At 38.2% G+C, this 26209-nt stretch overlaps 9 protein-coding genes across 9 annotated transcripts; 6 read left to right on the top strand and 3 right to left on the bottom strand. All coding sequences in view use genetic code 12, as the record gives it.

Annotated features, from left to right (window-relative positions):
- Positions 1-121: 121 nt before the first annotated feature.
- On the bottom strand, positions 122-3232 carry PSN45_004502 (uncharacterized protein; the record flags this gene model as incomplete). Its single annotated transcript, XM_006686954.2, has 1 exon — positions 122-3232. One exon carries the CDS (start codon positions 3230-3232, stop codon positions 122-124), a length of 3111 nt encoding a protein of 1036 aa, XP_006687017.1.
- A 1264-nt stretch (positions 3233-4496) lies between these two features.
- PSN45_004501 (uncharacterized protein) lies at positions 4497-6146 on the top strand (the record flags this gene model as incomplete). The annotated part of the gene is made up of 1 exon (XM_066158310.1): positions 4497-6146. The coding sequence occupies one exon, from the start codon at positions 4497-4499 to the stop codon at positions 6144-6146; it is 1650 nt and encodes a 549-aa protein (XP_066014407.1).
- Positions 6147-6431: 285 nt separating this feature from the next.
- TOA1 (transcription factor IIA subunit alpha) lies at positions 6432-7241 on the top strand (the record flags this gene model as incomplete). The annotated part of the gene is made up of 1 exon (XM_006686957.2): positions 6432-7241. One exon carries the CDS (start codon positions 6432-6434, stop codon positions 7239-7241), a length of 810 nt encoding a protein of 269 aa, XP_006687020.1.
- An 83-nt stretch (positions 7242-7324) lies between these two features.
- Positions 7325-8659, bottom strand: COF1 (cofilin; the record flags this gene model as incomplete). Its single annotated transcript, XM_066158309.1, has 2 exons — positions 7325-7742; positions 8583-8659. 2 exons carry the CDS (start codon positions 8657-8659, stop codon positions 7325-7327), a joined length of 495 nt encoding a protein of 164 aa, XP_066014406.1.
- A 66-nt stretch (positions 8660-8725) lies between these two features.
- XDJ1 (DnaJ-like protein xdj1) lies at positions 8726-10084 on the top strand (the record flags this gene model as incomplete). Its single annotated transcript, XM_006686960.1, has 1 exon — positions 8726-10084. One exon carries the CDS (start codon positions 8726-8728, stop codon positions 10082-10084), a length of 1359 nt encoding a protein of 452 aa, XP_006687023.1.
- Positions 10085-10173: 89 nt separating this feature from the next.
- Positions 10174-11148, bottom strand: PSN45_004497 (uncharacterized protein; the record flags this gene model as incomplete). The annotated part of the gene is made up of 1 exon (XM_006686961.2): positions 10174-11148. One exon carries the CDS (start codon positions 11146-11148, stop codon positions 10174-10176), a length of 975 nt encoding a protein of 324 aa, XP_006687024.1.
- A 210-nt stretch (positions 11149-11358) lies between these two features.
- On the top strand, positions 11359-20376 carry CSF1 (Macrophage colony-stimulating factor 1 receptor; the record flags this gene model as incomplete). Its single annotated transcript, XM_066158308.1, has 1 exon — positions 11359-20376. The coding sequence occupies one exon, from the start codon at positions 11359-11361 to the stop codon at positions 20374-20376; it is 9018 nt and encodes a 3005-aa protein (XP_066014405.1).
- Positions 20377-21079: 703 nt separating this feature from the next.
- PSN45_004495 (uncharacterized protein) lies at positions 21080-21715 on the top strand (the record flags this gene model as incomplete). Its single annotated transcript, XM_006687317.1, has 1 exon — positions 21080-21715. The coding sequence occupies one exon, from the start codon at positions 21080-21082 to the stop codon at positions 21713-21715; it is 636 nt and encodes a 211-aa protein (XP_006687380.1).
- A 256-nt stretch (positions 21716-21971) lies between these two features.
- On the top strand, positions 21972-26177 carry SMC4 (Structural maintenance of chromosomes protein 4; the record flags this gene model as incomplete). Its single annotated transcript, XM_066158307.1, has 1 exon — positions 21972-26177. The coding sequence occupies one exon, from the start codon at positions 21972-21974 to the stop codon at positions 26175-26177; it is 4206 nt and encodes a 1401-aa protein (XP_066014404.1).
- Positions 26178-26209: the final 32 nt, after the last annotated feature.

The following is a 26209-nucleotide window of genomic DNA, read 5'->3' as shown; positions in this document are numbered from 1 at the left end:
TTCAACTACTAGTTTTACCGAGATAAGCTAACATTCATTGACCCTAAATAATTTACAAAGTCTAGATCAATCTGATTAGATTTAAATGTCGTTTAAATGAAGAAAAATATGGAATGAGACCCTAAGAAGGCCCTTTCCTTTTTGGTGGCTTGTATATGTAAACAGGGGTGTCTCGAGGAATATTGAGAACACTAACCCCTGGACGTGACTCCCCTCTAGCCTTGGCCTTCGCAAGAGCTGCAGATGCGGCTTCAGCTGCTGCTGCAGCTGCTGCATTGTCCTTTGAGGGATCATACTCCAACATGGGTCCAAATTTGATAGGCTTGGAATGTTTCTTTTGCCCAGTGTTGTAAGACTTGCTCGCAGGGTCAGCAAAGGATGTTTGAGATGCTGGAGCTGACAAAGGAATGTTCCCAGTATTCATGGCGATGCCTTGGTGAGGTTGAAGATTTGTGCCAGCAAGGTTATTCATCTGTATTTGTTGCAAAAGTGCTTGTTGTATCTGCTGCTGCTGTTGAAGTTCAAACTGTTTTTGGACTCCCATGTATCTCTCTTGTAGTTCCTGACTTAATGAACCAAAGGGAACATATCCACTTCCGACGTTTACCATCAACTGCTGACGACCGGATGCCATGAACGACATGTTCATATGGCTTTGTGATTCTCCCTGAGACGCACCCGACCCTCTTTGGGATTCAGGGCGCAACTGAGCTTGACCTATTTGTTGGTGACCGGGAACCAGAGATGGAGGGAGTGGCGCTTGGAAGTGGGACTGATCGCCAATTGGGAACCCTTTGTACGAAGTTGAAGTGGCCATATTACTGGAGGTTTGAATACTTCCAAAAGACATAGGTCTACTACCATCAAATGAGTTACTGTAAGGTGAAAGGGCATCAGGAGTTGATGTAGAATATGGCAAAGGTGCTTTGTTATTTCCATTCATCTGAGACCCGTACCCCGGTTGTGGTATGTACTTGGGGATATCATTGGTTGATTGTGAGTGTTGTGTAAAAGGATACATATTGATTGATTCTTGTTTGACAATCCCATTATTCATCTGCTGTACCAATCGGGGATTATAGATTGGTGCAGAAGCAGGACCCATTGCCATACTATGCTTAGCAGCCATGATATCAATCTTCAAATCTCTATGGTGGAACTCCGGTGCTTTTACTGGAGAAGACTCTACCAATACAGTTTCATTATCATCTTCAGCACTATTGGTTTCATCATTAGATTGGCTGTAATGATCAACCTGAGTTTCTTCGAACATTTCGTCCTCTTCTGCAAGATCATTGAGATCTTCCTTTTTGCCTGAGTATTTCAAGAGTTGGAAGCTAGAATTGCCTAACCTACTCAACTTGTCAAACTTATGAATTAAACACATTTCAATTTTTGAGTCCTCTCTGTTACTATGAATGATCTGTAAAATTGAAAGTTTCTTCAAAATATCCTTGTCATCATTACCATTAATCAATAAAGATAAAAATCCCGTCCAGAAGTGCTTCAAGAAGGGTATAGTTGCTTCAAATTTGTTGCCTCCATTTGAATATCCCACAATCGAATCATTGGAAGTGAACAATAATTTGCTACCACTAAAGATTCTAGTATAACAGCTCCAGTTCAATGGACTTTCATCCAGCTCTATTCCGTTTACCAATAAGTTCATAAAAGAACTAATAGAACCATTGTGCAAATCCAAGGGGTTTGCATTCAATACAACAGAGTCCAATGTGTCAAATTTGTTCTTCGATACCATATTGAGGTTTAAGTGGTTCATAGCTTGGAAGACCAATAGGTCATTTGATTCGTATTGGGTAACGAGCTTGGGACATAACTTTGTAGACAACTCTGATTCATCAGCTGAGACCTTCAACCTGTTTAACAATGAGTTGGTCGACAACTCCACAGTTCTATTGCAGCCTGAGTTGCTCTTGATGAAGTGATGGGTACCTGATGCCCTATTTGAATTGTACAGGATTTGGAAGTCGGTAATTTCAACTCGGTTTGATTTTAAAAGTAACATTGGAGATGCCAGCAACTCATTGGGAGAGAATATCAAGTCCAATTCCTTATCAATCTGGGCATTGATCTCAGCACTGCTGACAGAATCTATATGACTCGAAGTACTTTCAATTAAATCTTCCAAAGGTGTACGGATTATCTCATCAAGTCCGTCATTTAATAAAGGACTTTCATCCAAGATATTGTGACTATGAGATAGATCATTTTGCGACAGTAAATAATGAGTCCCCGGACGAGCCTCGTTCGTGCTTTTGGTTATCTTGAATAACCTAGATGCAATTTGTTTGGGGGTTCTCAAAACACCACTCTTATTCAACAACATTCTCGAGAGAACTTTATTCTGAGAAACGTTCTTCACGAAATAGCTTTCAGACGTGGTGTTTTTCTTGAATGCCTTGAACTTCATGTATGAGGATATTAAAATGTCATCTAATGCATCATTCCAGACCTTATCTTCACTATTCTTACTGCTTAAGCTGGAATTCGAAGAAGAACGACGTCTGTTGAATATTTTAGAGCTTCTCGGAGGAGAGGCAATAGTTTCGAGTCTTGATGCAATTGAGGTATTGGGTGATGCTTCAACCGACAATCTTCTCTTCTTGGTAGCAACCAGATGATCTTGTCTATGAAGGAAAAGTTTATTTGGAGTCAAGAAGTCACCACTGAAATTCCGTTGGTGGGTGTTTTCGTTCTCCTTGTTTGCAACCTTAATTGGGGTTTGGTCATAAGAAATAGTCAAAGATGTCAAATTTTGGCTTTCGGCTTCATTCACGGACCAAATGGCAGACTCCTCAGTATCATGGGAATTAGTAGACGAATCTTCACCAGAATCATTCTTGGTGTTGTTTGCGGAGGACAAAGAATCCAAGAACTTAGAAGAAGTCCTTGATGGTGTACTAGTGTTGAAGACATTTTTCTCATCCCTTTTGGCACCAACGGTTGCTTTGGTCAAGTTATTTGAAGCTTGGAAGAACCTATGGGGAGACAATCCACTAAGCAAGTTTCTGGGAGAATTAAACTGGAATGACGGCAGGAATCCAAAGCCGAAGTTGTAAGAAGGTGTTAAATTTCTTTGGTACCCAGAACCGATGTTATTCGTGTTTGAGTTACCATTCTGTCCACCACTCGGGGATGTTCGTTGTTGAGCACCAGCAGTTCTCGGGGTGAGAGGCACCTCGGATGCACCTATGGTTGGATTTGGTGACATTATCACTTGAAGTCGTTAGATAGACACCAAAGTAATTGATATTTAGTGTGTTGATTTCTTATGTTATTATGAAGCTTCAAAAAGGATCTAGGAAGACAAATGGGGCGCTTTAAAAAACAAAATTGAACCTATAAGCTCAGCACCACGATGTATATGAAGGGAGTGTAAGAAGTTGGAGATCCAGTACAGTTATAGGTAACAAATAACAAAAGAACGACAGTGATATTTTATGGTTTTATTTCTAAACCTCAGGTAGTAAGTCAATATTTTTGATCGCGAACCTAACACAAAAACGCGACTATTCAATTCAAGCAACGATGGGATTGCGAAGACGCTTGCGTAAACCACGAAAAACGAAGAAAATAAGCGCCTCGAGGACGAAGAGTCAGTTTTTATTACACATGGAAGCCCTACTACAAGAATTCGTTCTCCTTCTACTTGGTGTAAGACAATCGTATAGTTAAGGCATCAGGTGCTTCGTATGATCCTTTTGGACCCTGTGATAACACGCTTTGGTTAGGTTGCGCGTTTCAACATTGTTCGGGGTTATGAAAATTAGGTCCATATTTACGCCTGAGTCTACCGCCCTTACATGTACGAGAAAGTGATTTCAACAACAAATCTGTGCCTTGCGCTGACGAACACATGGCGGATATAGGTATCTAATACAGAAACATTTGTAAGACCCAATCGAGCGACACTTAGAAAGCATCTGAGCAGTAAAGAAGAACAGTGGGATCGGACTTTTTTTCATTGAAAGATAATTGGCCTTTAGGATGAAGCGTAGTTTTCATAGAATTCTAAAAGTTGCAAATTTTATTGAATTGTAAACTTGTGAGAAATGGCAGACGGCTAGAGTTCCGAATTTATGGAAATGGATTGCAGAGCTCACATTCTGGCTCTACATCCACGCAACTGTCCCACACTATAGGGAGACTCCAGTCATACCGGATGATTCCCTTGTTTCTCATCAGACCTTTCATAATCTCCAAAATCATGTTGAGTGCTTCTTTTCCCCTTGCACGACTTCACGAAACACGCTTGTATGTTTACCTCGTTTTTCGCTTGTATTTGTATTCTTTAACTGTTGAGTACCAATATCACGAGACCCTATTCTCTTGTCCAACGGTGGTCATAGTCTGATATATTTCGCATCAGCTTCATTTTGGCTCCAATAATTGAAGAATCCACCAACTCTTCCCCAGCATTTTGTTTCCAGTTTTGTTGACAAACTCTTCAGTGAAAACCCACTACCCTATCACGCATGTCTTCACATTTATTCTCGCCTCTGATGTTGGGCTATATGAATAAGAAGTTGAACTCGAGTCCTGTCATGACCCAATCACTAATCCCTAATGACAACAAAGAGAATCATACCCTCACATCACCGCTTAAAAAGGGAGACACAGTTCCCAGGCCCATAATCAGAACTCCCTTGAAAGAGCACAATAATCATGTTGATAGCAGCATGACGAAGTACTTGGTTTTTCCAAGTGAAAGAGATTCCTTGGCCCAATCTTCTAATAAAGCAATTTTGGATCCCGATAATGATGAACTCCCTAGTTTCCAAGGTTACAATGATATCAATTATGATGAGCCTACCACCAACTTCATGAACACACAAATGTATTCATCCAAAGAGTATGATGATTTGCTGAAAAAGTATAGGTCTGAAATTGGTGCTTTGAACGAATCACACAAGTCAGAAACCAGAAGCTTAGAACAAACTATCAAGACTCAACAGAACGAAATTGACCTGTTGAACACCTCATTAACAGACAAAGAGGAAGAGATAAATGTTTTAACTGAGAGAATCGATAAGTTGAACTACCAACTTGCAAAGGCGGCAAAAGAGTTGAAAATAAAAGAGTCTCAATTGTTCAATAAGAGTGGTCTCCTTGAACAACAGATTTCCATCACCAAAAGCTTGGAAGACCAAAATACAGAGTTGAAGGAAAACTCTGCTCACTCAGATAATTTGAATGATAAGTTGAACAAAGAGAATAACAAGTTGAACAACCAATTAAATGAATTATCTGACAGGTTTAAAGAGGTGGACGAACAAAACGTCAATCTCAGAAGCGAGCTGCAACAGGCTAAGATCCAATTAGAGCAAGTTGAATCTCAATCAAATAAGAGAAACCAACTTCTCCAAGAAGTATCCGAGAAAAAGAAGCATTTGGAGAATGATATCGTTGAATTAAATGAGAAGGTAATTGAACTCCAGGAGACACGAACACATCAGAATTATATTCATGAAGAATTGTCTTCTAAAAATTCTGAATTGAGTGAACAAAATGCCCAATTACAAGCGAGTGTCAAACAGCTCACAAAGGATGCGGATGCCTCAGCACTTGAAATAAATCAGTTGAGCTCTTTGAGACAAAGCTTGAGCGACGAGATCCATGAATTGTCTGATAGATGTATTAGAGCCCAGAATGACACTAATGCGTTGGCCACTGAAAACTATCAATTGAAGCAAGACATAACTAATTTGAAGAGCGAAAATGAAAGAATAAATATCGCTCTCAAGGAGTTAGGTATGAAGCACAATGAAACGAAGGAAATCTTGAATCAGCTTGAAGAGATAAGAATTGAATCTGACAACTTATTGACAACCAATTCTGAATTAACATCCCAAAACGTCGAGCTCTCCTACACGATCAAGAGTCTTACACAGAAGGCTAATTCTAAAGAGCAGATGGTAGCAGAACTTATCCAAAGATTCAATAAATTGAAGAGCCAGAGCCTTGAGCACAAGAAGAAGCAGGCAGAGATGCTTGAACAATTGCAAGACAAGCAGAAGAAATTGAGTGAATTGAGTTTACAGTATAAAGCCCAATGTGATTATGTCAAAGATATTGAAGACGAGAAAACGTACTTCAAGGAATTGGTGGACACCCTTAGAAAGTAGACCTCCCATGCTTTATAATAGATAAATGATTAAAATATACGTACCATTATATGGCAAATGTGTCTGCTGCGATCAGCATTTCAAACTAGTCGCCTATGGTGTCTTGTTCGCACTTCTTAAAAATGAATATTTTTTTCCTCTGACACAGTTAAAGGAACCGTAACTCTTGGGACAATCGGTACAGTTTTATTCGGTATTTAATACAGCCTCATATACGCCTTATACAAACACTCCTTATTATAGGAAACTAATATCACCGAACTTTTCATCGTTTTTCCTTTCAGAATGTCCAACATAGAAGCTAGTAAATTATATGAAGCAATAATCGAGGAAGTGATAAACGACTCCAGGCAAGACTTTGAAAATAGCGGAGTGGATGAAAACACTCTCCAGGAACTCAAAAAGATATGGCAAGAAAAATTAACCCAATCGCAAGTCAGCAGATTCACTTGGGATGATGAAGCACATGCGGCAGCTGGACAACAAGGATTACAATCCAATAGAACCCCTTCACTCGGCAATCATGACATAAAACAAGAACTTCAAGATGACTTATTGATAAGCAATGACTATGGATTAGGTGCTGACCAACAACTAAGTTACAGTAACGAGGTGAACTTGAATAATACCAACGTAAATAATCACGATGATATAGGCATTCAAATTCCCAACATAGGAAACAGCCAATCTTTCAAAGATGAGTATGACGATAGCAACGGATTGATGTTGCCGAACGTGACGCAAACCGATGGAGCATCAGCTCTGCAAAGCTTCGAAATGACCATATACACAAACAACCCCAAGAAAGTGCTTAGCCAATTACAAAAGGTGAACCAGGTGGATGGAGAATTGGGTGTGATGTACGGCGACGAATTTAATGACTCAGACGACATCAACAGCGATCTCGACGATGACTTAGATAGTGACAGAAGTGATGATGAAGATAATGACCTAGATGGGCATATCATGTTATGTCTTTATGATAAAGTTCAAAGAATCAAAAATAAATGGAAATGCAGCTTGAAAGAAGGAATTGCCAGTATCAATGGAAGAGACTATGTGTTTCAAAAAGCCACCGGAGAAAGTGAATGGTAAGAAAATAGTTTTATATATATTTGCTCAAGTAAAATATACAGAAAAAAGAGAACCAATGTACTTTAAAAACCATAGAATCCTTCTTAATGAGAGCCAGCACCTCTGCTAACTTTTTCCAAGACGGTAGCATAGCTAACTTCCGAAAAGTCGGTACCTTGAATGTCGGCAGCCACTCCGTTCAAAGATCTTCTTAATGCATCTTTAGAAGATGCATAAACCATCTTATCCTTGATAGAGGCAGTATCTGGAGACCAAGAGTAGAAAACAATCTTGGATCTCTTACCTTCACCACCACCAATTTCGTATTCGAAATCATAGATGGCATATTTACTAGCATTTTCTGGTAATTTTTCCAAAAATACTTCGTAGTCTTTGTCAGTAGAAGTTTCCTCAACAATAATCTCGGTTTTCTTGTCATTTAAGGCAAAAATAATGAATTTGTATTTCTTTCCCAACTTCAAATCATTGAAGGCACTTAAAGCTTCATCAGTTACAGAGACACTAGAAAAGTATGTTAGTCAATGAGTTTCAATGCATTATCAAACACTAAACCGGAGTGAGTGGAACCGTGTCATGTTTTGGACACAGTTATGTTGAAAAGTGTGCGACGAGCTTCAGCTGTTGCATCACGGTGAGACATACCCTGATCTAGACTACAAGTAATGTTAGTACATATTGAGCCATAAACGTTTTATCAATTGATAAATTGCATACCATTTTTTTATTGTGTTTTGTTACAGTATAAACAGCTGGAGATATTTGCTGGAGGATTTTCTGACCCTTGACCTTCTGATTTTCGCGGGGGCCTTACCCGGATTTTTTGTTTGCCTAAATCACTGACGTTAATTATCAAATTCAATTACAAATAGAGAATGCTTGGTCTAGAAATGCTATGAAAGTGGATAGAATATGTATGGTATTATGTCAGTATCAATTATTAGGTAAGAAGTGTAAATTTAATGGGACTTTTAATGACCATATAAATGAAAGTGTGACGCGATCTTGAGCAGGCGGTCAGAACCTTAACCTCCATACCCCAATTTAAGGGTCACATGAACGATTAGAGTATGTCTCTGATATCAATTCCAAGGATGAATTCACAAACATCGAATAGAAGGTAAAGGATTGTTACATTGTCTTCTTGATTCGGAATCTCTAATATTTATTTGGATTATCGATACGATGGCCGAGTGGTTAAGGCGAAGGATGCAGGTTCCTTTGGGCTCTGCCCGCGCAGGTTCGAACCCTGCTCGTGTCGCTTATTATTTTTGACCTTTGAAACGCTAATTGTCCTCTGTTTTTTAGTAGGAAGAGATCCAAATACGTATATCGAAGTTAAACTTAAAGTCTGAAGCCATTTCAGTAGCGGCAACTGCTTGAAGTTCAGTTTTTATTTGCAGGTTCTGGTCTCCAGACATAATTTGAGTGGCAGATGTCCGCGAAATTTTCGTCTCATCAAGATCTGTCTGACAAGAACATACCAGATGAGTGGTGATTTATATGAGATTCTTGGAGTCACCTCATCTGCCGATAGTCTGGCCATAAAGAAAGCGTACAGAAGGCTAGCCTTGCAATACCATCCTGATAAAGTTACCGAGCATGAACGAGAAGAAGCAGAAATCAAGTTTAAAGAGGTATCGCACGCCTACGAGATATTGATCGATGAAGAGAAGAGAAATCATTACGATATATATGGAACCACTGATGATTCCAATCCATTCCCCGGAGAACAAGAGTTTCATGGCAATCCATATGACAATTTCTTCGGTCAAGGTGGATCAGCTGAGTTTGGAGCAAACGATTTCGCCAACTTTTTCAATGGCATGAATATGAACGGAAATAGAAAAGGCCAGCAAGGAAAACCGAACAAAACTCCAAACGCAGAAATTGATGTTGATGTAACATTGGAAGACTTGTATAAAGGAAAAATCATCAAGATCACCTCCACCAGAAATATTATTTGCACCCATTGTAAAGGTACTGGTGCTAAAAAGAATGCTGTAGCTAAACAGTGTGCCAAATGTGAAGGTAAGGGTAAAGCTACCAAAATTACTAGAGTGGGACCTGGTTTAGTTACACAAACAACAGTCGACTGCACTACATGTAAAGGATCAGGAAAGGTCTTCAGTACCAAAAGTTACTGTAAGAAGTGTAAGGGAACCATGCTAATTGAGGAAGTAAAGATTCTTGAATTTGAGATTCTAAAAGGCAGCATGGGCGGAGAATCAATTACTTTAAAAGGTGAAAGTGATGAATATCCTGGAAAAGAGACTGGAGATGTGGTAATGACTCTACTGTGCAAAGAACATCGAGTTTTCGAGAGAAAAGAAATTGATTTGTATTGTGACATGAAAATCCCCTTGGTTGATGCATTGTGTGGATTTTCCAGGATAGTAGTTAAACATCTTGACGGAAGGGCTATTAAGGTCACCACGCCTAAAGGAAAGGTGATCAGACCGGGAGACTACATTAAAATCAAAGGTGAAGGAATGCCAATAAAGTCCTCTGATAGCTGGTTTTCAAGAGCCTCAAAAGGAGATCTTTACATCAAGGTTGATATTGAATTTCCTAAAGATAATTGGTATTTGGAGAGAAACGATCTTTTGAAATTGAAGAATGTGTTGCCTAACGACCTTTCAAATTCCGATGATATCGATGAAATTTCAAAAACTCGAGAGAATATAGAGTTGATCACTGACTTCGAACTAACAAATGTCGACAACTTACCTACTTATAGTAATGATCAAGAAGACAAGCATGAGTACAATGGAAACTATGAGTATGAATACGATTACCCATATAATGGCGGAGGATCTGCTCAACCCGAATGTGCCCAACAGTAAGAATGTGTTATGAAATAGGTGAATGATATTTTAAGTACATATATATATCTAGTAACATTATGATCATATACCTTACATGACGGTATATTTCAAAAGTCCAATAAGTCGTTTAATTCCTGTTCGTTTAATCCAATTACTTCATCATCACTAGATTCTCTTGATACATCTTCCATGTCAAATGTGGTATCTTCGAGTTTGATCTCCTCGAGCCTTAATTTGCTCACAGGTGCCTGAATTCGATTGGTCTTTCCCGTCCGGAAAAACATCAAATCTTCTTCATCGAGTTCAATTTCATGTTGATCTGCCACTATTGGTTTGGGGGGGATTGTCTCAACGCTATTTTCATCATTTACAAGCTCATCAAAGACTTTTATTCTTTCAGGATCTTGGATATATTGATCAAGTTTATTTGAGACAGTCATGAGAGGGCCTTTCTTAACAGGGTCGACGTCATTAATCTGTCTTCGAGGAATGCTACTCGAGCTCAACTTAGCAGTTTGGGTTGTGATGGTGTCAGACAAGTTTTTCGAAGGAGACTTCGACTTAATTATTCGCTTTTTCAATGAGTCTGTGTCCAAGGTGTACTGCTCCAACTCTGGTACACGGTTGGCTAGAGCAGGATTGAAAATGGTATTATTGTTATAGGTCAACTTTGCATTTGGATCCACGTGAGTTTTCAGCTTCAACAAAGACCGGCTTCCTGGTGCTACTTTGTGGCGAGAAGATGTATTGTGAGTGAAGCCCAAAGAAGAACTAGACTTCAAAAACCTTGGCTTATTGGCAAGAGCAGTTCTCTTAAATGTGTTTGTGGATAAAGAATTCGTGTTTGTGTCTAGTTTATCAACTGAAGACTGTGATCTGGATAAGGATGGAATGGACATATTCTCATCCTTTCCACGCAAGGGCACTCTTCCAGCCATAGGAGGCCGAGATATGGGCTGTTTTCCACGAAGATGTGCTGAACTATTTTCATTTGTTTTGGACTTGTTTGTATAGTCTTTAGTGCTATTTTCCTTGTCAATGAAATGGTTAAGATTTACAGGTACCTGAGTATTTCCAGACATGTCTTTGGTGAGTGAAACTGTTGATGTATAGTATCAGATGCTGTGATGAGATGAAAGATGTGAAAAGAACTAGTGTAAACGATCCCTTTGTTTATGTTCAAAATGACTGCGCGCAATTAAAGTAGTACACAGTTAAGTTTTCACACCCACTCTACATATTTTCATAAAGGCCTCATAAAAATTGAGATCAGAACACATCATATATCCTAAATGGCGGTACAGAGTCAGTTTATTCAAGTGGCAAGCCACTCCACGGATCTGGCCTCCTCTTGGATATACTTGGTGGACTGGATCCTTGTATTAATCCTTGGTATAGCCTTTGTGTTTTACTTTGGAAGGTTCCTTGGGTTTATCTTGTCAACTATGATGCGATTTGCACTTTGGAGAACTCTGGGTATTATGATCAATATCGAATCTATCCGTTTCTCCCCTCTTGGGGGTAGACTTATGATCAAGAACTTAACGATAGGTACAGAAAATCAAACGGTATCCGTTCTACGAGTAAATCTTACTTGTAGATATTGGCTTTGGGGTAGCACCCGGTTAGCAGAGTATGTGGTACAAGAGAAGGATGAGACTTCCCTGACGGGATCTGATGATCTTAAACTGGAAAATGATAGACTTTCCACTCGGTTTCTTCTTCTGTTAGAAGGATTGGAGATTTTCATGTACAACCGAACTTTTGCATACGATAACATAATGAAGATTTTGACCAAAGATGACCCGAATATGGATTCTACTCCTGAAAAGTTGGATGACCACGAAAAAGATATTTCTGATTTGAGGCAGCGGTCTAATAGAAGCAATAATTCGGTGAGAGATTCTACGTCAAAGTCTGATGAATCAACAATTCACCACTCAGAGGTGGATATGGATAAACTCAACCATCACTTACTGAGATTGCTTTCAGTCTTTCCTATTAGTGTGTCGATAAAACGTGCTGTTTTAGTTTTGGGGAATCATTCTACACCTTCTTTACTTATTCATTCCTGCAAAAGTGCAAACGGGATTGCTGATATCAGACGAACTGATAGCAAGCTTGATATTTGCAAGCACCTTTACTTCTTTAAAATGGAGAAGTTCCAAATATTAATGAAAGCCAATATCTTGTATGACGAATCGTCCCAAGGAAACCAGCCTAACAAGCAAAATGGAAACACCCATGCCGCATCAGTTTCAAAATTTAAGAAACTCCAAAGAACTCTCAATGTGGTACCATCAATATTTGCCAGCTTTCTGCATGAAAAAGCTTCCCCACAAGTGGATTACCAGAACTGGATAGGATTGAGGCGATACCTCAATGCATCACTAGATGACTTCAACTACTTGTACGATAATTTGATGAACAGCAATGAAGAATATGGGAAATATAGTTTGATACTTGATTCTGTCTCAACACAATTCAGTTACTACTACGATATTCCAGGGAAGGTGGATGCCAAAGAGTTAAATACGTTTCCAGAGTTTGGAGCCGATATAAGGTTTTCTATGGCAACTATCCACTATGGGCCTTGGGCAGATAAACAAAGAGTTCCTATCCAACAAGCATTTTTTCCTCCAATATCTCGAGATACTATTCCTTCTCCCAAACCCCAACCAGGTCAGTTGAGACAATACCAAGGATTCAAGGTCAACGTGGTCGCCGAAGATGAAATCATTTTCAGAATACCGACAAGAGAACCCAGTAAGGATAAAGAAGCTCTTAAAACAGCAAGAACGGCTAATAATATCAATAAACCCATAAGGCCATTCGGATGGCTCGAATTGAAAATGGGTGCAAATTCAAGCATATCTTCATTCAGTTCATTTTTATGTCTGGAAGAAGAAGGTTTTCCCAATACTTTGTTTGCTGTATTTCTTCAACCAGAGCTTAGTACTTCTGTCAATCACGATATACTCTACTTGGCTGATGTCCACACATTGGATGCCAAATTTAGCTTTCCTCTTGAATGGAATGGTCCATGTGAATGGGTGTTTGATAATTCCAGTTCAAATGCTAGGATATTCTTTTTACGGGAACATACTTTATTGATTTCGGATATGTTTGCTGACTTTGGTTCAGGAGCTCCTGCGCCTTATGAAAATTTTAGGCCTTTTACATACCTTTTCAACTGGAATCTTCAGAATTATAGGCTTTACTTGAACATCAATGATTCTAACATTATCAACAATCCTTTGGATTTTGATAGTAATAAATACCTTTCAGTGCAAGGAAAGGAACTTGAATTGGCTCTTGAGATTCCATTGCTTACTCAAGTCACTCGTCTCACTTCCATTAGTTTCAAAGTCTTTGCTCCGTATTTTGACTTGAATTTGGACGTCCCCCCATGGCATACTATGAACTCCTTCAATAAGCCTTCTGTTTTGATAGGAAGGGCAAATAACTTCACAATTGACGGCTCATATTCTTATTTAAGCACTGTTGAAATCAACACTCACAACACTATTGTGATTCGGAGTAAAGGTGATGACGTTATGGTGAAGTTTTACGGTATACTTATGAAGTACATCTTCATAATCAGAGAGAATTACTTGGGCGATAGTTTTCACTTCAAAACTTTTGAAGAATATAACAATGACCACCTGATGGATAGTGATATACATACTACTTCAAATACGACCTTAACTGAACAGTTTGATTATTGGAAAATGGTGAAGACGGATAACAATGTGGATGTATTGTTTTCTTTTCAAGTACGAAATGGCCTATTGGTGTTACCACATGAGATGTATGGGACAGAGAGTCATATAGCCTTATCCTTTGATTATTTTGATGCTGACATCAGATTCACAAACTTCTACATGGATATGCAAGCCGACTTTAGTCCAACTTATGGTATGTTTGTGAAGCTCTCGAAGGACGTAAATCTGGATGACAATCTAACTGATATAAAAGGTTACTTGCAAAGATTCAAGGTAAGAGAGAATTTTGACATCCTTATTGATGAATTTTCTGTCCATGGCCATAGGATGTTTGGTATTCCACCGAAAGAAGTCACATACTATTGTAACTGGGTCGTCGCAACTAATCTCATTAGTATTGATTCAGATCCAAGTTTCTTGCTTTATTTGGTAGAAACTCTTTCAACTTTTATGGCAAGCTTCAAAGACTTAGAAAATGCTTTACACCCAACACTTCCAACTATTTATGATGCGTTGTGTTTTTCGTTCCAATGTCCTGAATTGAATGTGAAATTATCTTGTGGCAAAGAGGCTGTTGTGTTGAATTTGAGGCCTGTTGTATTTACTTTCAATGATATTGCCAATTCCAGGTATTCGGCCAAGCTATCGGTGAACATCCAAGAGATTGAACATAAAATTGTCAATGAAGAAACCAAAAATATTAGTGCTTTGTTCAGGACCTCTCTTGTTATCGATAATATTTTGAGAAAACCCAAGTACAATGAGCATAGAAGATTACAGCAGGAACATATTAGGTTTAATGATGCTCCTTTTCACAGGGCTCTGCAAATGTTGTTTGAGGAGACTAAAAATGCTAATTATTATGAAGCATATCGCTCTATTATCAACCCTGTTTCATTACCTGATGTTCCCCTTCCGTTGAATAGGTATACCAATGATATCAATAATCCTACGGAATCATTGGGGTCTTATTCCAGCTCCAATTCTTCCTTGCTGGAACAAGAATTACGAGGAGATAGACTCTTCATATCACCTACTCTCGACTATGCGGAAGAAGATTTCCAACCGGATTCCCAAAAGGATGAGAGTTTCAAATATGAAAATCTTATTTACACATTTGATGATATCATTGGTTTTATATCGCCCAAAGCGATCGAGGTTTACGCAAGTTTTCAGGATAGCATGCATAATCCTGATTTGAATAACTTGATGGATTTGTTCGAAAAGCATGTTGTGGATGATCTTAAACTTTTGATGCTTCAAGTTTCGACTAACGAGAACCAAAGACTTGTGGCTCCCTCTATAAACATTTCCTTTGGGGAATTTCATGGCATGAATGAGGTTGAAATTTCCGATGCATTGAAGTACTCTTCTGCAATTAATATCTTGGTCACTGAACCTTCTATGGCTTTGTCTATGACGGAGGAAAGAAGAAAATTACACAGCGAGGAATATCTTCTGACCAAACAAACTTCGACAGCTTTCAGTTTCAAAAACATAATAGTCAATATTACTAGCCCTAAGGATTTTGATGACTCCATCAGTTTATGTGTTAAAGACATTGAGTTTTGGCAAGCGGATGACAAGAAAGAAGAAATATCTTCTCTCATTGTCGAAGATGTTTCTTTAGATCTCGGGGATGCCCAGTTGATCTGGTTGATCCGCTACATAGATTTCCTTTCGAGGGAACTTCAGCCATCACTCGATGCATTCCAAAAGAACAGCGAAATTCAAGGGAAATCTCAAGCTGCTTTAGTATATACCTTGGGCCTTGCTTCCAAAAAGTATAAGGTTGATGACGACTCCACAGTTTTAACCAAACCTGCCTACGTACTTAGATCATTGAAAGAGCATATTAGAGTATTTGACTCGTGGAAGGTATTGGTGAGACTACGTCATATTTTTCAGAGTATGGACGATCAGTGGGTGACGGATCAAGAGAATGCTTTAAGACAAAATGGTTGGAAAATTCCATCAACAGCTTATGAAGAAACCTGGGACGTATTTTCGAAGTGGAGAAGTTGGGAATCGAATTTTCAAGAACGTGAAACGTTTTTCCAAAAGATCTTCAACTTTCTTCCAGTGATTCAAAAGAGTGGAATATTTCAAACGACGTTCCACAGAATTGCCATAGAATTCTCAAATCAGTACAGTAAGGTACCCGACTACATTGAGGTTCAAAATGCCTATCTTTCCTTCACCACTCAAAAGAAGGATGCTATGTTTTTGTTGCTTCCTCAAGATACAGCCCACCAGTTTGATGCTAGAGTAAGGGCTTTCCATATTCTTGCTAATATAGGATCTTATAAGGGAGCTATTTCTCCTGCTACATTGACTGTTATTCCGTCTTTGATGGAAGAAGCTGAACGATTTAAACCAAAAAGAAAAGCTAGTGAGCAAGATGTCCAGACAGAATCAGCAATATCTGTGGTTTTCAACATCAATAACTTTGATCAGCAACTACAACTTGATTATCTTTGCTTCCAGTTTCAAGCATTCAACTTGAGTGCAACAGCAACTTGCCAAGCAATTGAAGAGGATTCTTCCTTTATGTCCTTCACTGCACAAGCTTCTTCGATTCTCTTCCAAATGAAGCACGACAGTCAACAGCTTATATCTCATGGATTAGAAGAAATCAGTGTTGTTTCTTACGGTGGTAATGCCTCGACTGAAATGGTAGTTGTTGACGCCTTTGTGGAAAACAGCTATAGCAAAATTATTGACGACAAGTTATCGCATACTATAGAGATGGCTATTGAAATGGATATGAAGTACCTTGAGCTATTAAAGCCTAGAATTGATCCCACAGTGACTTCAAAGGATGATCATGAATTCGATTTTCATGAATTGCTCAACAAGAAGGATGTTATTGTGAATGTTCAAGTTAACCATTTCTCATATATGATATCTTTGCTAAAGACGATTCTGCTACATGGAGCTGTGTATGATAACAGTATTTCACTAATTTTGTCTGATGGTGCTGCTGATATAAGCAGCTTACTACAAAAGATCGACTTTAACTTGAAAACTCCTTCTTACAGTATATTGGAACTTGAACATTCACAAATGTTGAACAACATAAAGATATGTGAGCAAAATGGCACACCTGCCGTTTCTGTTGACTCTCAACTTGGTTTCTCAAAAATATTCTGTCCTAAATTGATCAGGTCTATAAACGAAATTCTCGATAATTTCCAGGACCTGGTATTAGAATACGAATCTGTGGTCAACAAAATCAAGCTGACTTCGCTTTTCAGTTCACTGCCAAAGACCCCCTTGCGTACTTCAGAATCCAAGTTTAATTTGGGAGAAATTCCTATTGATGTCAAGTTTGCTACTGATTATGTGGGAATGTCTTTCTTGGCTGATAGATCTAGGTATTCTATGGAATCAGAAAATATTGAAATCAAACTCAGCAATATTATTACTCCAGAAGTGGGTATCTCGAGAACTGTATCATATTATGGGAGTGTACTGGTTCCATCATTCCGTATTTCTATTGCCGATAGAATTATACCAGTGGGATTATCAAATATTATTGATGTAAACATTTTGATCAAGCTCATCAACGAAAAGAAGCATAACAATCGTCAAATCTTAGAAGTTGTATCACACTATTGCAGAGTTTGTTTGAGTTTTGGGGCAATTCAGAGAATAGTGTTCTTAGCTGATGAATTGGCCATAATAAAAAAGGAACTAGAGAAGCAATTGAAACAATCCAGAAATAAAAAGACTGCTATTAATGAAACCAAAGAGAGTTTTCTCTCTTTCATTTCAGGCTTCCATATCTTATCGTACAATTTCTGTATCGGATGGATTTTTGAAGATGCGAGAAATGATTACCCTGGTTTAATTCTTGGTGCTGAAAGATTCTATGCTGTAACAGACGAAGGCATTGGGAAATTATCCTTGATGGAAGCCTACTTGGCTGTTGCGCATGGATCAACTTCTTCTGGTTTTTTCAGTACACAGTCCGAGAAAACTAACTCTAACAGAGCATTTTTACCGTTTGTACAGTTTGTCTACGTGGTAACAGATGAACTCGAAGGGAAACGTATGAAATCGAACATCACCGGGGATGAACTTGACGTCAATTATTTGTCTAACTCGTTCCACATTTTTGAGTACGTTATCAAGTCTGGTTCTCAGGTTCAAGCATTCTTTGACAAACGTGTTAAGATAATGGATAAATGGAAAGATGATAGTAAATCTCACGAGGAACAACAGGTTGACTACATGAATTCTTTAAGATCTACATTCTCATCCATTGAATGTAAGGCAACTTTTGCAGGTTCGATAGTTTCCCTTCAAAAGATTGGAGAGTCTGGAGATGGAAGTTCATTTATCTTAAATTTCCCAGCTGTTAAAAGTACCACCACATATTCTCATTACAAAAGTGGAGCCAAGAAGCACAGCATTAAAAGTGAATTGTTTACATCTTCTTCTGACAACAAGATTTATGCTTCGTGTGTACCAGTGATCATGGACATTGTATATGGGGTCAAGAGAATGGTGAGATTACTGAATCAGAATCATGCTAGTACTTCCGAGAAGGAAGTACCAAATAAGCGAGTGGAAACCTCTGCTGGTCAGAAGAACTTTAGCTTTAGTACCATTCTTGAAGAAACAGATATCCACTTCGGTATCAAAGTGGATAAGCAAAAGATTTCATTAAGTTGTGAACCGACTGCAAAGGTAGAAGCAATTGTGGGCATTGGAGGCATCTACTTCCAAGTCAACTCGGGATCCAATGCCTCGATTAATGCAATTGCAGTGTTAGATAAAATATCTGCTGCAGTCCAGCATGTTTATTCTAGAGAAGTCAGTGGGTCAATTGATGTCAACTCTGTTGTTTTGACTACTTCTGTTGAGTTACTCAACGAAATTAGTGTCAAGTCAGCTAGTTGCATTTCCAATGTCGAAGGGTATGTCAATGTCAAACAATTTCAAGACCTTGCTTTGTTCAAGGATATTTGGTGGCCAAAACACCTCATGCGTGAATACGAAGAACCACAAGTGGAGCATTTCCTACCAAACTCCAATGAGTTAGCAGATAACAAGAATATTGCATGGAGATTCAAGGAAGTGTCGACTACTAATGCAATACCATGGTTTATAACTTTTGTCTTATCTGACGTGTTGGTCAAAGTTAATTGTGGACCATCTTTAGGTGAAATGATGTTTAAATTGAATGAGATTTGGGCAGTTTCACAGAAGACACCCGATTGGACACAACAGTTCAAGATGGGTATTAATGCATTTGAAATAACCTCGGAAGGTAGGTTGGGAGGCGATTTGATTGCCAATGATTTGTATCTTCATTCCGAAGTCACTTGGAAACTCGATGAAGGTAAGGTTCTAGACGTGCCATTGATTTTAGTTTCAGCTGGTGTTGATCAATTAGCCGTGAAGAGTACGTTCGATTATCACGTCTTTGTTGTTATCAGTATTAGTGATTATTCAATTGATCTCTATAACCAGAAGAGTGAATTGATGATCAGCAAAGATCATCTTTTTGTGGCAGCCCAATTCAAAGCTTGTGAAATCTATATGTCATCCTTCACGGCTTCGAATGTTTTAGATATCTACAATGCAGTCTTAAGAATGACTCAGGATAATAAGATCTCGTATAAGGAGACCTTGCATGACTCGAACAAAAATAAGTCTCATTCCGCTAAGAAGTCCAACAAACCATACAATAACGCTATTCTCGAGACCGTCAAGAAACTTGAAACAGAGTTTGAAGTTTTGGCTGGAACGTTGCTCATACATGTGTACCCTACATCCTTTGATGATAGCAAAGTATTGGTGATAAAATTAGATGAGTCAAGTGCTCAATTCCTGCAAAATGAATACAACCATGGTATTGCCAATCAGCTTAAAATCCAGTTCAATGACTTGAAGGTATCATTGTCTACCAATACAGCTGTTCTGGAAGATTTCATTCAAGAAGCTACTGTGGAAGACTTTTCAAAGTATGCCCGTAAAGCAAGAGGTGGACTGATTTTCCTGTTCCCATCATTCCAGATTTCAATGAAAACATTCCAAAAGTATAATACCAATTTGATTGAGTATTTCTATCAATCAACGTTTGGAGGAACAGTTGATATCCGGTGGAATCTTGGATCAGTCAACTTTATTCGAGAGATGTATAGTATTCACATCAATTCGTTGGCATCGAGGAATCAGTTCAGAAAAACATTGCAACAAAATACTGGAACTGAAGAGGTAAACTTCAAGAAAGATATCTTTACTGATAAAGATGATAATAGAAAAACACTAGCCTTAGGTCTATTGATGGATCCAAAAGCATCAGAAACCTCTACAGAAAGGATTGACCAAGCATTGAATGAAAAAATTGACAAAGTTTCTAAGAGTTCTAAATACTTATATTTGCCTTTGGCACCTCCTATCATTGAAGCACCTCAATTAAAAGAACTTGGAAATGCAACCCCTCCATTAGAATGGTTCGGGCTTCATAGAAACAAACTTCCAAATGTCACACATGAAATGGGAATTGTAAGCTTACAAAAAGTCATTCATCAAGTTGAAAGTGAATATTCCCGTCTTTTGGGAAGAGCATAAATAAACTATACTTTAGCATCATTGCATTGATCAGTTATATACAATTATGATCTATGAAATTATTTAACATCTATATCGTAGCTTTCAGTGCTCTGGAAATTATTTACATGCATACCAAAAGTTTAGTGAGTCAAGTACCATCTCCCCTTGGCTCTTCTTCTTTGTAAGATTTTCCTTCCATTTTTAACTCTTAGCCTCGCTAAAAATCCAAATGTTCTCTTCCTTTTCAAAGTAGAAGGTTGATAAGTGTTACCTCTAGTTTTGAATCTTCTTTGTACCAAACCCAAGGATGAAGAAAAAGGTGAGCTTTGCAAGGCAGGGGAAATCTCTTTGATTAAGGATAATATTGGAGAAGAGGTTTGATTGACGGGAAGTGATTGAAGCTTGGTTTGAGCCAAAGGAGTGGGTCTCATGAGGGAAAAGCCACGAACCATATTAATTCCCAAGGTCTTCAATGCTCGTGTAGGCCTTATACTAGGCAATCCGACTCTAAGCATGCTGTTTGAAAGAAGATAGTACAGAACCCGTAAATTGAAGCTCTGAAAAATTACCAGAATGCGAAAAAGTTTTGATGGTTATTAAGGACAGTATTAACTCTCAATCATCGATCACTCAGTGTAATTTTTAGCACTAACCAATCTTTACACTTTTTCGCATTTTCTGAGAGATGCCCATCTCAAATCTTTGCAATCTACAACCATCTATGTCATCTTTCAGACCAAGAAGAGTGATACCAAGTGCTATCAACACCCCCACTTCCGTTGTAATCAAGTCTTCCAAATTGGCCACCCAATCCGAAACCGAAAGGATTTTAACGGCTTTCATAGACATCAGTGAATCGGTTGCAACTACGGTACCAGGACAAGCATCTTCATCCAATGAAATTTTGAATGCTGACAGCGGGTTGAGTAATAGTACAGGGAATGCTGCTATAATAAGTCAATTAAAGAGATTACAAAGAGATTTGAGAGGTCTCCCACCCACTTTAACTGAGTTCAACTTAGTACCAGAATTATCCAGTAATAAAAAGATTAGGTTTGATGATGATAGCCAAGACCAACCTTCCAACAAGAAGATAAAATTTGAACTCGAAGAGCCTCAAGAAGTTATAATTCAAACTGCAATGGATGAAACCGTGGATGAGACTATTAACGACACTGCTAACGAGACTAAAGACTATCCTTCTAGTGGTGAAGAAGAGGAGACAAAAGAAGAAACCAAGGAAAAGAAGAGTAAGAAGGACAAGAAGGAAAAAAAGGAAAGGAAGGAAAAGAAACATAAAAAAGATAAAACAGACAAGAAAGAAAAAAAGGAAAAGACCCATAAACACGATAAGTAAAGCCTTTTGGATTATTTCAGCTACTTTATGGCTTCATAGTTGCATGTTGGATCATACCTACACTCTAAAATATATAACTACACATTTGTAAATATGCAGCTACATGCTTTATACTACATAATTATGTCGTGCACGATCCCAATCTCACCATAATTTCTGCGAAGGTCTTTTGTTTACAATATAAAATTAGGTATCTTGAGCGTGTTACACGGCAACAAACTTTGTTGAACTTCAATTTCCTGTTGTATAGTGGAAGATGTCACCTCCCAAAAGATCAAAGAGAAGGATCTCTTTAAGTGATGATGAAATCGATGAACAGGAGACTAGTGCCCATCAAACCTTTATAAATAACAGTGAATATCTGATTGATTCCTCAAATAAACCACATCAAGAATCATCAGCTGTCAACCGATCCGGTCTTGATGACCAGACTTTTGTCTCCGCATCTAATAGCTCGATTGCTGGTGCTTGCAATGACAGTGATAATGAGTCTGAAGTCGCCTATAGAGATCAAACCCCAGATATTTCAAGAGCAAATGAAACCCTGGATACCAGCAACGAAATTACCAAAGATGCTACCAGTTCTTTCACCAAGAGCCTGATAGAATCTGCAAACTCCCTCGAGGTCAAGGTATCCGAGATTCCCTTATTGGCTCCACTGACGCCAGTTCCGAACCTTGTCCAAGAACCAGAAGAAGTCTTGAGCTATTCACAACAGCAAAGCAGCATGAATATAACATCTCCAAAGAAGAGAGAATCTTTCACAATGGCACCCAAGAAGGCTGAACCTCGTTTGGTTATTGATCAGTTAGTTTTAACTAACTTTAAGTCTTACGCTGGGCGTCAAGTTATTGGTCCCTTCAACGCGTCATTTTCTGCTGTTGTTGGTCCTAATGGAAGTGGGAAATCAAACGTGATTGATTCCATGCTTTTTGTTTTTGGGTTTCGAGCTTCCAAGATGAGACAAGGTAAATTGAGTGAATTGATTCATAACTCTGAAGGTAACAGACTAGAATTCTGTCAGGTCGACATCCACTTCAACCATGTAATTGATGATCTACAAGACGACAGCTTTTCCGTTATTCCTGATTCCCAACTTGTTGTGTCTAGGAAGGCTCTAAAGAATAACCTGTCTCAATACTACATTAATGGCAAAACTAGTACTTATACGGAGGTTACCAACCTTTTGAAAGATAAGGGGATTGATTTGCATCATAAAAGATTTTTGATCTTACAAGGTGAAGTTGAGTCTATAGCACAGATGAAACCAAAGGCAGAAAAAGAAAGTGATGATGGCTTATTGGAATACTTGGAAGATATCATTGGTACTTCGCATTACAAAGAATTAATTGACTCAAACTTGTCTAAAGTTGATGAGTTGAACGACGTTTGTATCGAAAAGTCAAACAGATTTGAGTTGGTTGAAAAGGATAAGAATCAACTTGAAGAAAAGAAAACTGAAGCATTGCGTTTTCTAGAAATGGAAAAGAAGATGATTAATTTGAAGTCAATCCAATTCCAAATCAACCTTAATGCTAATACCAGTGAGTTAGCCGAGAGGCAAAGGCTCTTTAATGAGTTGAATGAAGAATATGAGGAAGAGAAGACCAAAAATGAGGAGTTAAACCAACAACTCGAATCTGACTTGAAAGAGCAAAAGTCTATTAACTATCAAATTGTCACTATCAGCAAGGAGATTGGCAAAAGAGCAGAGAAGTCTAAAGCAATTAATAAAGCTATCGTGTCGGTTGATGAGAAAATTAAGAATTTGAACGGGAAGTTGAGAAAAGCTATCAAGTCAAAAGAGCAGCTGGAGCAATCCTTGTCCATGAGTAGAAGTAAACTCAATACCCAAAACGAAATGTCTGCTCAATTTAAAGATGAGTTGGATCAATTGGTCAAAGAATTGACCCAAGAGAAAGCAACTTTGGATGAAATTAGACAAAAGATGACCTCCAAGACATCAGTTTATTCCAAAGAGATTGAAAGCTTGCAAACCAAATTGGAACCTTGGAATGACAAGTTGAAAGAGAAGGAGAATTCCATCCAATTGATCAACTCCTCAATTGAAATGCTAAATAGTCAGAAATTAGAAAACAGCAAGAAGTTAGAAGCTGGTAAGGAACGTTTGATCAACATCAAAGCTGAGGGAAAGCAGAAGGAAATCGAATACCAAGAGACCCAAGAAAAATTGGATCACATTGTCGAACAAATCGGACTCGGGGAGGGGCAGATAGAGAGTGAACGCAAACAATTACTGGCCAAAAAAACCGATTTGATAAACATGAGGACCAAGGTTCAAGACTCCTTATCTGTCCATTCGCATAATCAAAATAAGAGTCGTGTTTTGAGTTCCTTAAGTAGGTTGGCCAAAAGTGGAAGAATTAATGGATTTTATGGGAGATTAGGAGACTTGGGTATCATTGATGATAAATATGATATTGCCATCTCCACAGCATGTCCAGCATTGGATTCTATTGTGGTTGAGACGGTGGAAACCGCTCAAACTTGCATTCAATATTTAAGAAAGAATAGCTTGGGTTATGGTACTTTTATTTGCCTTAATAAGCTTAGAAACTTCAATACCTCACCAATTAGTACACCCGGTAACCCTGCCACTGTGAAGAGGTTGTTTGACTTGATTAAACCAAAAAACGAAAAGTTCTTAACAGCATTTTACAGTAAGTTGTTTGACACTCTAGTTGCGACCAACTTACAAGAAGCCAAACAAGTTGCATATGGCAAGAAGAGGTTTAGGGTTGTCACCTTAGATGGTAAGTTGGTTGATACTTCCGGTACAATGTCTGGTGGAGGAAATAGCTTCGCCAAAGGAGGTATGATATTGGCGTCTTCCAAATTGGAGGACAAAATGGATTTGAGCGACGAGGATGTGCAACAATTACAGCAAGACTTAAGCTCTATGGAATCAAAATATGAAGCAGAATATAGAGACTTTCAGATTAAAGAAAGCCAATTAAGAAGTTTGAAAGATTTGCATCCTGAAACTCAGTTCAATTTGTCCAAGTTAAAACTTGAAATTGAAGCCTTGAGCAGTGAGAAACGTGAAGTATCGGCTTTGTGCAAGAGATTGATCAACGAAAATGAAAGCAATGAAAACTCTGCCAAGATTGAACAAGAGATTCAATTCAAGGAAAGCGAAAAGAATGAAATAATCAAAGGCAAGGATGAATTAAAATTGGAGATGAAAGACTTGGAATCTAAAATTGGGGAATTGGAAGAGAAGATCATGGAAGCAGGTGGTGTCGAATTAAGGTTGCAGAGTGCCAAAGTCGATTCCATCAAGCAGAAGATCGAGATTATAAATGATAAGACTTCAAATGAGAAGCTAACTATTAGAAAATTAGAAAATGAAATCAAGAGAACTGCCAAAGCTTCTGAAGAAAGCTCCAAAGAAATTGAAAAAGCTGAAACCGAATTGGAGACCATTAAAAGCCAAGATACCAACAAACAGGAAGAATTAGATGCATTGAACAAAGAAATTGATAAGTTAACTGACGAGAAGGAAGCTTTGCAAGAGTCATTAGAAGGTGTGAATGAGCAATTAGAAGCTAAGAACTCCGAGATCAAGAAATTCAAATCTTTGGAAATTGAACTTAATAATAAACTTGAAAAATTGGGTAACGTCATTAAAAAGATACAGCGTGAAATTTCTGTTGAAGAGGAGAACTTGGGCTCTTTGCTAGTCAGGAACACGACAGATTACATTTCCTGGTTGGAACCTGAAGAACAAGAGAAATACAATGGTAATGAAATCAAGAAGCTTACCACAGAAGAATTAGAACGAGTCAATATTGACGAAGTCGATAGTGAGATAGTTGACATTGAGAAGTACATGGCTAACGTCAAAACAGATATAGAGATCTTAAAAGAGTACGGTTTGAAGATACAGGAATTCAAAATTCGACAACAAGAGTTAGATGAGTCGATCAGTTCTAGGGACGAAATTAAGAACTACTGTGAAGACTTGAAGCGCAAGAGATTAGACGAGTTCATGGAGGGTTTCAATACTATTTCGTTATCGTTGAAAGAAATGTACCAAATGATCACTATGGGTGGTAATGCCGAATTAGAGTTAGTTGATAGTTTGGATCCTTTTTCCGAAGGTATTTTGTTTAGCGTTATGCCACCAAAAAAGTCTTGGAGAAATATTAGCAATTTGAGTGGTGGTGAGAAGACCTTGAGTTCATTAGCATTGGTTTTTGCATTACACAAGTATAAACCAACCCCATTATATGTCATGGATGAAATCGATGCAGCGTTGGATTTTAGGAATGTGAGTATCGTGGCAAATTACATTAAAGAAAGAACCAAGAATGGTCAGTTTATTGTTATTTCTTTAAGAAATAATATGTTCGAATTAGCCAAGCAATTGGTAGGAATTTACAAAGTCAACAATATGACCAAAAGTATTTCCTTGCAAAACAAAGAATTCTTAAATTGAATCAAATCGAAATGTATAATATATGTATTGTA

This window comes from Yamadazyma tenuis, chromosome 6, assembly GCF_029203305.1.
Source record: "Yamadazyma tenuis chromosome 6, complete sequence".
Taxonomy (NCBI): domain Eukaryota; kingdom Fungi; phylum Ascomycota; class Pichiomycetes; order Serinales; family Debaryomycetaceae; genus Yamadazyma; species Yamadazyma tenuis.
The sequence above is the reverse complement of the archived record's forward strand: the minus strand, read 5'-3'. Positions and strand labels throughout refer to the sequence as shown.